At 40.2% G+C, this 16,342-nt stretch overlaps 1 protein-coding gene across 4 annotated transcripts in view; it reads right to left on the bottom strand.

Moving 5' to 3' along the window:
- Nucleotides 1-16,342, bottom strand: part of Ubp1 (upstream binding protein 1) — a 47,247-nt gene that overhangs the window by 11,983 nt on the left and 18,922 nt on the right. For 3 of the 4 annotated variants that reach the window (XM_021230077.2, XM_013117045.3, XM_005075020.4), the window contains exons 3-9: nt 14,303-14,379; nt 9,687-9,792; nt 8,962-9,068; nt 6,510-6,662; nt 6,311-6,421; nt 5,765-5,872; nt 159-262 (exon numbers count right to left, since the gene is read on the bottom strand). In XM_021230077.2, coding sequence (XP_021085736.2) covers nt 159-262; nt 5,765-5,872; nt 6,311-6,421; nt 6,510-6,662; nt 8,962-9,068; nt 9,687-9,792; nt 14,303-14,379 — 766 coding nt within the window. The remainder of the gene's footprint in view (nt 1-158; nt 263-5,764; nt 5,873-6,310; nt 6,422-6,509; nt 6,663-8,961; nt 9,069-9,686; nt 9,793-14,302; nt 14,380-16,342) is intronic. The other variant, XM_005075021.4, reaches the window with a different exon arrangement.

Here is a 16,342-nt window from a genome sequence, read left to right as displayed (position 1 = left end):
CAGGACGAGGTGCACAGGACTGATAGGGGAAGACGCATATGGCCTAGCAGAGGCTGTTTCCCGACACTGACACACATACACACATAAATGAGGCTGCATGGACAGGGACTTGCGGAGCATCGGTTGAGTGCAAGCACACGGCCACAGAGACCAGATACCTGTCCGGGACACTGCAGGTGCTCTGTTGTGAGGAGGTGAAGGTGGGCGCTGGGGCAGGGCTGTTATTCACATAGGCTGTGGGGGTGTCAGGCCACGGAGAACACTAAGGATAGAAACAGAAATGAGTTAACAACTTGCTTCTTAAGTGTGTGGGAGAAGCACCTGTGTCATCTGGTCTCTAACTGACTCAATGCAAACTTAGAAAGCACAAGATACCTGGTGCCTATCAGACATGTGCAGCAGAAGACATGGAACTTATAACCTAAGCAAAATTTATAAAGACATTTTAAATATATTTGCTTTCTAAAAGCCTACACACACACACACACACACACTCACTTCTTCCAGCATCTTCTCTCAGGTGCTCCAACAGACACATCTCAAGGTTTAAAAACAGCAGACAAGAAGGGATTCACAAGCAACATCTGACATTACACAGTGATCTGGGTGTGGCCAGGTCCTGTTTACTGCTCATATGCCTGCCAGGGAGCAGCCTCACCAGTACCCACTTGTTACCTTGATATAAATAAGACTTACTGAACAGGCTAGCAGGCAAGCACACCAACTGCTTGTGTACACTGCCAGGATGTATGTGTTTTCTGAAAGGGATATGGTTAACTGAGTGTCTCTCAACCTTAGGCAAAATTTTGACAAGAGACTGAGCAAAGATACAGAAACCCACTATTACAGTTAGCCAACTAAATAAGCCAGGGTCCAGAGCATGCTGAGCAGGCCACAGTAGTCAAGTAGAAACCCTTCTTCCCTTCTAAGCTTCACAGGTATCTTTCTACAAGTATTCTGTAGAGGTTGTCAGTTTCAAGGGTTCCCCTTTATAATCAACAAGCTCCCATCTGAGAAAAGACAGGCATGACATCTAACCTCAGCACTGGGGTTTACGACTCTCCAGAGCCAAGCAAATGACAGTAAAATGGCTGCTTCCGAAGAGCTTTTGTCAAGTGATGTGGCTTTCAGTTCTCTGCTCTATTTACTAGAGGGACCTATGGTTACCTGGCAGATACTAAATCACCTATAAAGATCACTGGTATATTTATAGAGATTCAAAAGGAATGTGGATTCTTGAATGATACTGGTAAATGTTATCTAAACAAAATTTCTCATACATATTTTTAAAAAGTCTGAGCTGGGCATGGTGGCACACACCTATAATCTAAGTACCCGGGATGTTCCAGGTCAGCTAAGTCTCAAAAATCAATAAATAAATAAAACAAAATAAAAATCTAAAGAGTATTTCTGTTCTCTTTATTTGAGACACATTTATAAAGAAATTCTATTTTTATATTTATTAACTGTTCTCCAAAATTTGTATAACTGACTGCCAGGTGTAGTGTTGCATGTCTTTAATCCTGGCACTTGGGAGGCAGAGGCAGGCTGATCTGAGTTCCAGGCCAGCCTGGTCAACACAGTGAGACCCAGGAAAGCCAGGGCTACACAGAGAAACCTGTGTTAACCCCCCTCCCAAAAAAAACGTATTAATTGTTTTAATAAATTGGTCCTAATGAGTTTTTTTAAATTATAGTATGTATGTATGTATATGTCTGTGTGCATAAACATGCACACCTTCCATGGCACGTATGTGAACATTCTGGGGAGTTTGTTCTCTCCTTCCACCACTGGAGTCTTAGAGATCAAACTTAGGTTGCCGGGCTTGGCAGCATACACACCAATTTTTAATTCCTACCCAAGCTTAATCTATAGTCATAAGGATTTTAAAAATTAAGTTTCAAGCTAGGCATGATAGCACATGTCTAAAACCAGGGGCGGGAGGTGGTGGCAAGGAGATGAAAAGTTTAAGGCCAACATAAGCTACATGAGACCCTAACTCAAAAACCAAACAAAATTAAAACAACAAAAACTCTTCCCCATTTATAAAAATCTATTGTGCCCAGGAGTGGTGGCTCATGCCTGCACTCCAGAATTCAGGAGGCTGAGTAAGGAAGATGGCCCTGATTTCAATGCCAGCCTGGGCTACAGAGTAAAACTCAAAAGCCCACAAACTATATTGTAAAGAGCTGGGAATACTGGGCTGGAGAGATGGCTCAGTGGTTAAGAGAACTTGTTTTTCCAGAAGACTTAGATTTGGTTCCCAGCACCCACATGGCAGCTAACAACTGTATGTAACGTCAGTTCCAGAAGATCCAGCACCTTCTGACTGCCTGGGCACTGCACACATGTGGTACACAGACATGTATGCAGGCAAAATGCTCATGCACATAAAACAAAAGTAAACTTAAAACAGTGAGGCTATCATGACGAGACTTCCAGGCATAAGGGTATAATCATATTAAGGTAACATTTAAAAGGAATAGAATACAAATGTAAGAAAATGAGAGAAGATGGGAGTAAAATATAGCACTAAAATTTTTTTTTTGAAATGTCTGGGATACTTGGATTCTACAGCACATTTCCTCCAGATTGATAATAGTTTTTTTTTTGTTTTGTTTTGTTTATTTAGTACACATACAGTGTTCTGCCTGCGTGTATGCCTGCAGACCAGAAGAGGACACCAGATCTCTTTATAAATGGTTGTGAGCCATCAAGTGGTTGCTGGGAATTGAACTCAGAACCTCTGGAAGAGCAGCCGGTGAGTGCTCTTAACCTCTGAGTCATCTCTCCAGCCCAATAGTTTTGTTTTTCGAGACAGGGTTTCTCTGTGTAGCCCTGATTGTCCTCAAACTCAGAGATAAGTTTTAATAATTAAGACTTTAAATACAAATATTCATCATGCCATGAAATGCTTCCTTTGCAATTGTTCAAATTTACAAGGAAACTTTTGGATGCCAGTTTGAAAATAATCAAAGGAAAAATCATCTTGTTCAAATTCTTCTTAGCAAAATGCTAACATCACTAATGGAGGCGTCTCCAGACAGAGACCACCTATGTCTTAGCAGCTACCAAACACAACATAGATAGGGAAAGAAAAGAAATCCCCAGCATCCCTCACATCTCAAAACAGAAAAATCGCTGCAGACACTTTTCCAAGACTACCGCCTTTCAAAGTAGAAACTTGTCTGACTGGTCAGCCCTAGCAGTGACCTGACCACACGTTACATTCAACATGGAAATACCTGTTGTTGTAACAGTAGAGCCCTTTTTGTCTTATGACCTATCACTTTTTCCTCAGTTCATACGGTGTACAGTCTAACCAACTGGACTGTCACTCCACTACATGCAAGAGTTTCCTGTTACACCACCCTTCTCTTAATAAAAAATATCACAATACAACCAAGTAACTCTTAATATTCAATGCAACACCTCCTCAAATTTATCTTGGTAATTACTGCCAGCTCTGTGAGAAGATAGAGCTATCCCCAAACTTTATCTTGGCTTGGCACAGTGGAGACGGTATGTTTACTCACCATACACTCATCTATTTCACTTTTACAAATTTAGATGCTTTTACTATCAAAAGAGGAGTTTTAATCTGGGATTTTGTTTGCTTTGTGGGACTGGAGAGCAAACCCAAGATCACTATGTGTGCCGGGCAAGCACTGTACCACTCTCAAGTACCCACAGTCCAGGGAGCTGCTAAGAGCATGCTGTAGTACAGAGCTGCTAAGAGCATGCTGTAGTACAGTGCTGGTGTTCCTGAAGGCTCTGCCAATGGTCTGGACCTGTGCAGTTTCGGTTTCAGTGTACTGCAAATGTAGTGTTTTCCCACCAAGATTAAAGAATGAAGACCCACTGTCAGCAGCAAACTGGCAATCCAGGAGCGAGCCAACGGTCAACAGAAACACAAAGGGTTTATTCCGCATCATCTCCTGGTAACTAGCAGGAGTGACAATTCAGCATGGGACCCTGTCATCCAGCATGCTTTAGATTTTATCAAGACATCTTTTTAACTGAAAGCCCAAAACTGCAAGAAAGGTTACCCCCACCCCCGTTATAGACGAAGTGATTCAGCTATGTTCTTGATTAAGGGATTCATGATCTGGACCCTGTATTTTGAACAGGTTTCCAGACTGCAGTCTAACCAACTCTAGAAGCATCAAACCCAAACCAAATGCAGCCAGGGAGGCAGGCGGCACACTTAAGAAGATGTGAAATCCCAGGTGTGAACTGCTGACGTTTTGCATATTTTAGGCTTAAGAAGCAGCAAGAATTTACTACTGACTTCCTCATTTTTGGACTGGCTCTGGCTAAAACTGATTTACCTATCAATCACACCAGAACCAACTTCTTTAAATTCACTAAATGGTTTATAAGGCAAGCTATAAAGGCAAATGACTTAAGCTCCCAAGATCCCCTCCAAAAAATGTGACTAAGAACGTGTAGGTTTTCAGAACAATGAGGAGTTGGTAACACATGAAGTGGAGAGCAGACATCTGGGGAAAGGAGCACTGGGTGCTTCTGACTGAAACCAGAACAGCCCAATAAAGAAAATGCAGAGAATCAGGTGTGGTGGCTCGCATCTGAAATCCTAGTACTGGGGAGGCTGAGGCAGGAGGACTGCCATGAGTTCAAAGCCAAGTTGTGCAACATAGTGAGTTCTAGGCCATGCTGGGCTACTGTCTAAAAAAGAAAAAAAATAAATGAATAAATTAAAGAAAATGCAGCATGTGCTCCCAGTGCCCTGGGATGCAAGCATGCGCAAAGAAGCATTTAAACACTGCTTTAAGATGGAAATGATGTTCTGAGATAGTCCTTGTGACACTGACCTTCAAAGTCCACAATTAATCACAGATAATTGTTAAAGAGTGAAGATCCATTTGGGGGACCCTATTAATACAAGCAGTGCAATAATGAACAGAGTACTCAAAATAGTTATTTTAAGAAACTCTTTGGCATGTCTACTTATATTTAATAAGGGTATATAATCTGGTTAAAATCTGAAATCAAAATAATCTCTGTGGACTGCTGGACAGAGTTGTGTTATAAAGACTTGCTATATTTAATCTGACAAAGCTTAATCAAAAACCCTCACTATTTGTTCCTGAGGGTCCTGGGGTTAAGTGCAGCAAGGTCACCACTGTGTGTGGTCTGAAGCATTATATCACAAGCAGGTGCTGAGGAAACACTACACAATCAAAGATGTTTTTCTACCAGTGCTGCCAGAGAGGCTTTTAAAAGCACAGACAGACACACATTCTTATAGTGCATGCAAGGGGATGTGACACAGAGTACTGCACATGTTACTGTCAAGCTTGCTGCCATCACTTAACTATCTAAAATTTTCTTATTAGGTATACACATGAAAAAAGCCAAACTTTTTTTAACTACATAAAAATGATTTAAAATTAGTCAAGTAATTTCAATTATCTTGAAGGAGCTGTGTGTGTGAAGGGGAAGGGAGGGGGGAGGGGAAGAGAACAAGGGAACAAATTGGAAAACATCTCTCTGAGTGTCGTTCCCTCCAAAACCACCCAATAAGGTCAACATCGTTTATGCTTTGTTTTAAAGTGTTAGATTTAGGAAATTTTCCTCAGCGAGGAACAAACAGAAAGCAGAAAGTCTAAACAAAAGCAAATTAAATAAAGACATGGACATAAAAAACAATTTCGGCTTTACTTTTCCATGGAAGTTGGTCCTATATCTAACACTGCACAAGGGTTCTTGCACAATGAAAAGAGAAGCAGAAGTCCCTTACACTGCCTCGCTTTGCCAGAGAATCACCGTAGTCTGCTGGCAAAGTCCGCTTGCTGGACTTTTTCTGCTCATGTTCAACTGCATCTTCAATTATAGGCTCAAGCCTCATCTGGACAAACACCAAAGATTGGGGTCAATGTCTTTTCATTATACAAAGAAAGACCTAATACCCTGTTTCATGTCTTTGAGCTCAATTAAACAAATGTATGACTAACAGGATTCAAAGTTAAAGAAAATGCAAAACCCCAGCAGTGATAAAAAAATGGACATTCTAGGCCCCCACTTAAATCTCTTGTCAATTTCAAGGTTTTAAGGTCTATTCTGAGACCTCATTGGGATTTCAGCATCTTCATTCAAGATCCCACCCAGGCAAATAAACTCATGAAAATCCCCAAACTTAGGTAAAACATGTGCCCACAAAATCCTCGGAATATCATGTCAATCCGCCACCCTGCCTTCCCAATCCCTTTGTTGCAACACATCTGCAAGGTCCTGCTAACACACAAACCTCTGCTTCTCTGCAAAGTCAAATGCCGTGCTGCATTACCTCTGTGAGGATGGTGGTGTCATAAGATGGCTGATACTTTTCTTTTTCATGAGGTGTTCTCTTCTCCATCTTTTCTCGGTCAGTTTTTTGTTTCCTATCTGCACCTTTAGGCTTAAAAACAAAGTAAATGACCTCATTCATCTGGCTGCACACACTTCACAAGCAAAACTGAGCATCCCTCCTGACTTCCACTGCTTACCTTAAAGACTTTGATTTGGCAGCTAGCTGAGTGAAGATGATCTGTGTATTCTCCATTTTCATTCTGCTTAAAGGTATCAACCTGGATCCTAAAAGGCACTCCCTTTTCACCTCCATGCTTACGTGGAGTGAATTCTGTGCTGATGCAGTGTACCTACAACACAATTCAAGCCGAACTACATTCAAAAACTTTGCAGTGAGGCTCTATTTTATTTTATTCCCTCATGGATATACACTCAAGATCCTTTAAAACAGACCAAACAGTCAAATTATCTAACGAATTTCCGGATTTATTCTGAATACAGGCCTTTCTTTCAGAGCTCCAGTATTTCTGGACTCACTGGCCTTCAGCAGTTCTCTTGTTTGAGTGTTCTCCTCATGGGGACTTGCTCCAGTCACTGTCACCTGCCTCCACCCCAGCACATACTCTCTCAGGCCCAGAGTCGTAAGCCTGCTTCCCCACTGCCTCCACTCCTGCTATGGACAGCCAAGTTTCTTGCTACTGCTTCTCCAAACACACCAATCTGTAATGCTTTCCCTGGGCAATTTTCATCCCCTAAAACCTCATTACTTATCAAATTTGTATCCATCTAAACTTTCCATATCAACCTTTCCAAGCTCTGGCAGGACCCTGGGGGCAAAATTCATTTTAACCACTCCCCATACCACTTGAAAAATCAGTCTCAGGATACAACACGAAGTTATTAGCAAGCAGCAAGACCAAGGGTCATGTCTGACTGCTACTCACACACGCCCTCTTCAAATGATATGTGATTTCACCTCTGCAATGTGGTTGCACAACCAGAAACAAAGCCAGGTCTCATCACTCTATTTACTACAAACTGATTATCTCAGTGGACAAACACTAATAGCATGTGACAATATTCAGCCAATATGAATCATGTCACTACCATTAACTGATGGGACTATTTCATAGACAACTCAAATACTGAATGCTAATGATCCTTAGAGTTGACACAAACATAGCTTACTTAAGCGGGCCCACAATTAAATAGTTATTCCCTTCTATATAATGACTACCTACACAATAATTAAATTCCACCACTTACAAATTTGCATACTACATGTTACATTAGTTTTGGGTTTTAAATATGTAATCATGTTATTTTAAAGTTATCTCTTTGACACACAAGTGTTTATGGATAAAATACAGTGGGGTCTATTTTAAAACAGTCAACAAGTGCCTTGTGTGGTGATACACAGCTTTGATCCCAGCACTCAGGAGGCAGAGGCAGATGGATTTCTGTGACATGATGGACACATGAAGAATCCAGTACCATTATCTCTTCATTGGTGGAAGCTTTAAAGTTTGATTATGAACATGCTTTAAATAAGTTAGAAAAAAAAATTTAAACCTAAAACTTTTTCTTTCAATAGTCTCCTTTTAAATGACAGTTTCTGTTCAAGAGAAATGTGTAACATGAAAAAAACAAACATTTCTATTATTGTGAACACTGATAAAAAAATAAAATTTAAGGCAGGGCAGTTGTTAAGGATATCTTTAATTCCAGCATTTGGGAGACAGAGGCAAGCAGATCTCTGTGAATTAGAGGCCAACCTGGTCTACAGATTCCATGACAGTCAAGGCTGTTTGTTACACAGGGAAACCCTGTCTTGAAAAACAAAGCAAAACAAAACAAAACAAAATTATGACAGATGATGGTGGTGCACACCTTTAATCCCAGCACCTGGGAGGCAGAGGCAACATTCACAAGCAGCCTGGTCTACAGAGTGAGTTCCAGGATAGCCAGAGCTATCTTGAAAAACAAAACAAACAAAAAATTAAAACCCCAAAGGCCTGGTGGCACTACTGTACATGGTGAGCTCCATGACATCCAAAGCTACAAAGTGAAATTCTGTCTCCAAAACAAACCAAAAGGATGATAATGCTGCCTGCCAGGTGTAATAGTGCACCTTTAATCTCAGTACTCAACAGGCAGATCTCTGGGAGTTGAAGGCCAGCCTGGGCTACATACTGAGTTCCAGGACAACTAGGGCTATGTAGAGAGACCCTGTCTCAAAAAACAAAACAAAAATTAACAAACTTTATTACTATCACCTAATATCTTTTATGTCTACATGACTAAATCTAGTAAATTAAACCCATTTTAACTGTGTGTATTTTAAAAAATAATTTATTTTTATTTTATGTGCATTGGTGATTTGCCTGCATGTATGTCTGTGTGATGGTGTCATATTTTGGGAGTTACAGACATCTGTTGGCTGCCATGTGGGTGCTGGGAATTCAACCCAGATCCTCTGGAAGAGAAGTCAGTGCTCGTGACCAATGAGCCATCTCTCCAGCCCCTTAACTGTGTATCTTTTAAAAAGGCATTGCACTATAATTTACAAATAAACACTTTCATGAGCCTGGAATTCAATCTTCTAGATGGCTTGGGCAGTACGTTTCTAAACAACACGAAAAGGCAAACCTGAATGAAGGCAGACGTGCGCTTTGCAGGGTCCCACAGAAATTCAACTGCATTTAACTGGCTTGGATTTGTCCTTGTGTCAATTATTCCCACAGACATTGGAATATCTGTATGTTCAAACACAAGTTAAAAAAAAAAAGCATCCATTTTAAGTAATTAAAAGACTTGCGAGTTGAACCTGGTGTGGTGGCACACTCAAGTAGAGTCCCAGCTATTTGGGAGGCTGAGGCATTGGGGATTGCTTGAGCCTAGAGGTTCAAGCACAACCTGGGTAGCATAGTGAAACCCCATCTCAAAACAAAACAAAAAAATCAAAACAAACAAAAACAAAACAAACTTAAAACTTACTATATTATGTTCTATGGAAATAATTAATCCATGTTGAACTTCCCTTCAACGTTCTCCGTAGTCAACCTTGTCTTCAATATCAAATCCACCTAACAAGAATCACAGTTTCTCCTACCACGGCTTGTATTTCATTTCATTAAGAATATGATGGACAGTGCCAACTGAGGTTTAAGACAGTTTCAAAATCATACAATTCCTGGTGGAGGTTACTTTAGCACCACAAAACTACTTCACTCTTCAAGCATAAAACGATTCTCAAGACAGATCTACCAACACCAATGCTGCATCCTCGAGATGATTTTTACACGGTGCCAACATGTTAATAGACATAGCTACACAGCACCTTCATCTCCATGGTCTTTGACAGCCACCTGTACCTAAATCGAGAAGTCTGTCCCCTGGGCGATTCCATTTCCAGCCTTCAAGCTGCTGATGCTCTGTGTACTGTAGCCGTCTGTCGTGGAACACTACCCTTATGATGCTCTGTGAAACAAGAGAAGAAAGTGGGCACTTCAACCGCTCCAGCTAAAGGTAGAAGCATTTTTGCTTTTATTTTTATATATTAACCAATAATAGATGAACATACAAACCAGGTTCTGCTTTAAATACTCCTTCTGTGAAGTTGGGTTTCATGGCTCACACCTATAATGCCAGTACTTGGGAGGCTGAGGCAGGACTGCTTATGTGACCATCCTAGGCCACACAAACAGCTAGTTTCGAAGCCAACATAGGCTATATAGTGACATCTTAGTTCCAAAATACAAGAAGAGAAATACTACCTGTGAACCTTTCCATTCTTGGAAGCCCGGTTTATGACATACTTAGTTACCAAATATTACAAATAAAGATTATGCCCAAATTATTTTCTGGAGACAGGGTTTCTCCATGTAACAGCCCTGGCTGGAACTTACTTTGTACACCAGTCTGGCCTCGAACTCATGGAGATCCAACAGAGCACTGGGGATTAAAGGTGTGTACCACCACTGCCCAGTTACAACTTTTAATTTATAAAATAATTCAATACTGTAATTAGAAAAAAATCAGTGTACATAACCATGAAATTAGTAAGAAATAGATTTCTAAGAAAATACCAGCTGCCCAGAAGAATTATGAAAGGTAAAAAAATATTATAAATATTACAACAGTAAACTGTATTTATACCCTCCCCCCTTTCCAGGTTTCTCTGTGTAATATCCCTGGCTGTCCTAAAACTCACTTTGTAGACCAGGCTAATCTCAAACTCAGAGATCTGCCTGCCTCAGTCTCCCAAGTGCTGGGATTAAAGGCGTGCACCACCACCGCCCGACTAACTTACTACTCTTAATACCGGCTGTAATGACTCATGTCTACAATCCCAGCAATCCAGAGGCTGAGGCAGGACATTTTAAGATTGAGGCCAGCTGGGCTACATAGGTGACTGTCTCAAAAAAAGTAACAATCAATAAGCTTCTCTAAAGAGACATTAGGTTGCTTGCAGGCAACCTAAATTCAATCCTGGGAACCCACATAAAAGTGAGAAGAGAGAATTTACTCCATATAATTCACACACACACACACACACACACACACACACACACACACACACACACACACACACACACAGTGGCACACACATACACACGCTACTAAAATAAATCGACAAAAATTAAAAAAAATCCTAGCTGGGCCTACCTATACAAGCATATAATCCTAACTACATGGAAGGCTGGAGGATCAGAAAATACGAGGCTAACCCAGAATACAGAGTGAGCCAGGTCTGACAGCTCACTCACAAACCTAGCACTGCAACACCACAGTAAGTCTGAGGCTTGAACTACGTGCTGAGTGCCAGACCGCACAGACCCACCAAAAGTCAAAGAGTGTCATGTTGGGAGTGGCTTGAGGTAGAATACACAGAAAAACAAAAACCATTGGAAGGGAGCTAAATGTTCTGAGTAAAAGGAGACTTCACCTATAGAACTAGCACTAGATAAAGGGGCCAACTACCAAGCCAAGGCCGCAGGGGCAGAGTGGAGTGCATGGCCACTAAGCCAAGGTCAAGGGGCAGAACCTGGTACACAAGGCACAGGCCTGAAATCCGAACACTTCGGATGCTGAGACAGTAGGATCAGGAAATCTAGGTCAGTCTAGGCTGTATCACTGAGTTCAAAGCCATCCTGGACTATATAAGGAGTCTTAGGCCTGACTAGTCTCCAAGTTAGACTCCATCACTCATAAATAAAAAACAAGCAGAGACAGCACATCAAAGTTCAACACAAACAACTTCTACAGCACCTCTGACAACACCATTTGAGACCCAGGTGCCTCCAAATTTAAGTTGTACAGTCAAAGATCACAGGGCCAATAAAGAAAACTTAAAAGATGTGATTTGATTTTTCAATATATTCACCCTATGCTCATCCATGTTCTTTATTGTTTTGTCACTCGCTCCACCCCCACCCGAGAGGCCCAAACCCAGGGCCTTCACTTGTTAGGCATGTGCTCTACCACTGAGCTACACCCCAACCCTCACTCATGTTCTAAATCCTACCTCTCAGGGTGTAACTGGGTGTAGTCAAAACACAGTCAATAGAGGAAAAAGAAAATCAGACAAGTGCCTAGCAAGTGAACGGTGAGCTGGAAGTAAAATCTCTTAAAATGAACTATTTTCCATCAGTGTACTCAGGGTTTATGTAGACTAGTGTGATGTCAATAGGACAGACCCATCTGGCTGGTTTTGGTAATGAGTCCTTATTTCATGGACTGCCAGTGTTGCCTATTTCTTCACCCGAGTTAGTCTGATACATCCCTTCTGTATATTTTAATTTGGAAGTAAATCCAAGGCAATTGAACAAATTAAATGATTAACCTTTCATACCAAATTAATCTGATAAGCTAAATTTTAACTAGCTCCATGAAATCATTTTAAACACCTCACCTATCTAATCAGCTATTTCTCAATCAGGGAACTGCTGTAAAAAGCCAATTTTCACTGATAAATGCCAAGTGTTTTAGAACTGACTTTTCTAGTGCTTTGATAGAAATTCAATTTGGCATTTGGTGTGGATGTCAAACTGTGTTGTACTTTCCTGAGAACATCGTTAGTCTTGGTTGATGACCTAAGCAAACAATAATTAGTAAACTGTAAAACCCAGCACACACACAAGGAATTCATGGGTACGAGGACTAACAGTTCAGCAGTTTTTACAGCTGAGGATTTGCTCTTGTGGAAATCACAAGTTCCGTTTCCAAAACCCACATGGAGGCTTACAACCACCTGTAATTCCAGTTACCAGGGATTTTCTGCTGTGTGCACGAACACACACCACATATACATACTTTAAAAAATCTTTTAAAAACAGGACAAGCCAGGTAGTGGTGGCGCATGCGCTTAATCCCAGCACTCAGGAGGCAGAGGCAGGTGATCTCTGTGAGTTCAAGGCCAGCCTGGTCTATAGAATGGGTTCCAGGACAGCCTCCAAAACAATACATAGAAACCCTGTTTCGAAAAAACAAAAAAAACAAAACAACAACAACAAAAAAAAAAGAATCCATAATAACAACAAAATTTTAAACTTGCAAATTTTTTAGTAAAAGCAGCATGCTAGTTATCAAGTTTAACTTTCAGTGACAGAAAAGTGCAATCTTTTCTCCTCTTTAAAAAATGACTACCGAGCTGGGCATTGGTGGCGCACGCCTTTAATCCCAGCACTCAGGAGGCAGAGGCAGGTGGATCTCTGTAAGTTTGAGACCAGCCTGGACTACCAAGGGAGTTCCAGGACAGCCTCCAAAGCCACAAAGAAACCCTGTCTCGAAAAAACCAAAAAAAAAAAAAAAAAAAAAAAAAAAGACTACTGGTGCTGGGTTGGTGGTAGCACACACCTTTAATCCTAGCACCTGGGAGGCAGAGGCAGGCAGATCTCTGAGTTTCAGGACAGCGTAGACTACAGAGTTCCAGGATAGTCAGGGCCACACAGTGAAACCCTGTCTCAAACAAACAATAAAACCAATGAAAAGAACCATTACTGGGAGTATGGGCAAACTTGTCTAGCCTGTGTGACATCCCATTTTGATCCCCAACATTGCAACTAATATCCACTGTCCTGCCGAGAGTTCAATTTATACCTTCCCAATAAACATATTCCAAAAATGTATTGCCTCTAATGCTGTGGTATCTATAACAAACCCTGGTACACAGACAGACAGAAGCTACAAGGACTCACCTTCCATGAGTCATATGTGAAGTGTGTGTATTCCTTGTCTCAAGATCAATCCTCAAGGCTGACCAAACAGGGGCTATGTCCCTATATGTAGGATGACTGACATCCTCATTTAGATATGGCAGTAGATAAACTGAAATTTCAAGTTATATCGAAGAAAAATTTAAAAAGAGAAATTAAAGGATCTTAAAAGTTTTAAATTAACATATTTTCAAATTAAAGGTTCAACTGGTCAAATGGCTCAGCTGGTAAAATTGCTTGCAGCACAACCCTGAGAACGTAGGTTCAATCTCCAGAATACAAAGTTGGAAAAAGTTGGAAGGGAAGTTATCCCCTGGCCTCACATAAGGCATGTGTGTACCTGTGCTGGAATGATCTCTCTCTCTAATAATAACAAATAAAATAAACTGAAAAGTTTCATTGTGGTGATGGGTTTCACTCTGCATAACTAAACTTTCCTACTGTTTCCTGGTTCCCAACAACTGTAATTTCAATGTCACACACAGAAGGCAAAATACAGCTTAAAAAGCCCAAAATTCTAAAACAGTCATTTTTCTAAAGAGAAAATTTTTATAAAGAAGTTTGCATCGATGGCTCAGAGGTTAAGATGCAGTTTCCAGAAGCCCTGTGGTGGAAACAGAGGACCAACTCCCTCCAGTCTCAAGTGTGCTGGGCAGTGGCACATGCACAAAATAAACACATTTAAAAAACAACCTAAAAGCCTCCTGCATGCCAGTAGCTACTTTTATTCAATCACCACAGAGTCCATACAAATGAAAACAGACTGTCCTTACCTTCACCAACTTCCCACTGATCTCAGGCATATCTCCCATTTTGCGATTATCCAGCATCCGAATTTCATAAGACTGGCCTGATTTAAAGAAATTATGCATCAAAAACAATCCACATAAAAAACACCACTCTATTCCACACAATTTACTGTCCCTCCAAATATACAACTACATGAAATTAATTTGTCAGTGTGCCAGAGAAGCATTTTCTAATTGATCTTTCTCTTTTGTCCCTGAAAAAAAATCACACCATCTATCCTAATTAATACATAGGAGATTGTCAATTTATTTTCACTGATCATTCTCCTAAACTATTTTACCGCATATGTATCCATGATTAGCTTTCTGCTTTTCTGAAATATTAATTTGCACCATGAAGGTTATTTTATTTTTTGAGCAAGATTTTTCTGTGTAGACCTGGCTGTCCTGAAACTCACTCTGTAGACCAGGCTGGTCTCGAACTCACAGAGATCCACCTGCCTCTGCCTCATGAGTGCTGGGATTAAAGGTGTGCGCTACCACCACCCAGCCTGCACTTCATTATCTTAAACAGAAACCCAAACCCAGTAGCAATCACTTCCTATGCTCCCCTGTCATTTCCCCAGATCCCCAGACAATTACTAATCCACCTTCTATCTCTAGGGACTTGCCTATTATAGACACTTCATATAAGCAGAAACATAATATGTGGGGTTTTGGAGACTGCCTTCTTTCACTTAATGTTTTCCTTTTTATGTTATGTTTTCCCTTTCTATTGCCAGATAGTACTCTACTGCAAAAGCAGACCAAATTTTGTTCATCTACTCATCAAGTGATGTATATTTTCTGTTGTCTTCCAATTTGGGGGTGACAATAAATGATACTATGAATACAGACAAACATTTTTTGTATGAACCTAGACCAATTTTAATCTTGGAGCCTCTCTGTGTTACTAAATCCAAGTCACACTTGCCCATTGCTTCATTGGTACGCACATAATTTCTACACAGTGGTCTAGAGAATTTAGAAAATTAGGATAAGCTGCTGTAAAAAAAATTAACCACAAGGAGCTGAAAGATAGATGACTCAGTGTTTTAAGAGTATTTACTGTTTTCTTTAAAGAATCTGAGTTTGATTCCGTGTACCCATGTCAGGTGCTTACAACCGTTTCTAGCTCCAAGGGCAACAGCACTCATATCCACATTACCTAACTCTCAAAGACACACATACACACAGAGTTAAATGTACCCAAATTAAAAAAAAATACTACTTCTGGGTTGTTATTAATAAAAATGATGGTATAATTTGGTATAAACTAAAGACTGTTTCTAGTACAGGCTGAGTTGGAGATTAACTACCAACACCCTATCAATCCTGTGGGCCTATAGAATAATATGCAAAGGAGACGCTAGATCAGCAGTTTTCAACCTGTGGGTCATGACCCCTACAGGGGTTGAATAACAGATATCCTACAGACCAGATATTTATATTACAATTCATAATAGTAGCAAAATTGGTTATTAAGTAGCAATGAAATAATTTTATGTTTGGGGGGTCACCACAACATGAGAAATTGTACAAATGGGTCACAGAATTAGAAAGGTTGAGAACCACTGTTCTAGATGATAGAATTATCAACAAAAGGTCATCAAAATATAGAAAAAAAAACAGCTGTGCATAGTGCATTATTGAAATATTCCTTAATTTTAAAGTATCCCTTAAGTTTGTCCAATATACTGAAAGATTAATAAAAGTACTTATGATGATAGGAATTTTAAATTTTAAACTAAGACACAGATTATAACATATTTAACTATGAATCTTGATTTTTGAAAACAGTAAAAAAGCATAGATGCAATTTCAAAAAATATACCATTATACATTTAAAATTATACTGAGCCTCACAAGAACTCAGGCAATAAAATTTTTGTTGTTGTTGCTTTTTTTTTTTAAATAATAAAAAAAGAAAAAAACCAGGGTTTCTCTGTGCAGCCTTGGAGCCTGTGCTGGAACTCGCTCTGTAGGTCAACCTGCCTCTGTCTCCGACGTGCTAGAATTAAAAGC

This window comes from Mesocricetus auratus, unplaced genomic scaffold (assembly GCF_017639785.1).
Source record: "Mesocricetus auratus isolate SY011 unplaced genomic scaffold, BCM_Maur_2.0 Super-Scaffold_100691, whole genome shotgun sequence".
NCBI classification, from domain to species: Eukaryota; Metazoa; Chordata; class Mammalia; order Rodentia; family Cricetidae; genus Mesocricetus; species Mesocricetus auratus.
The sequence above is the reverse complement of the archived record's forward strand: the minus strand, read 5'-3'. Positions and strand labels throughout refer to the sequence as shown.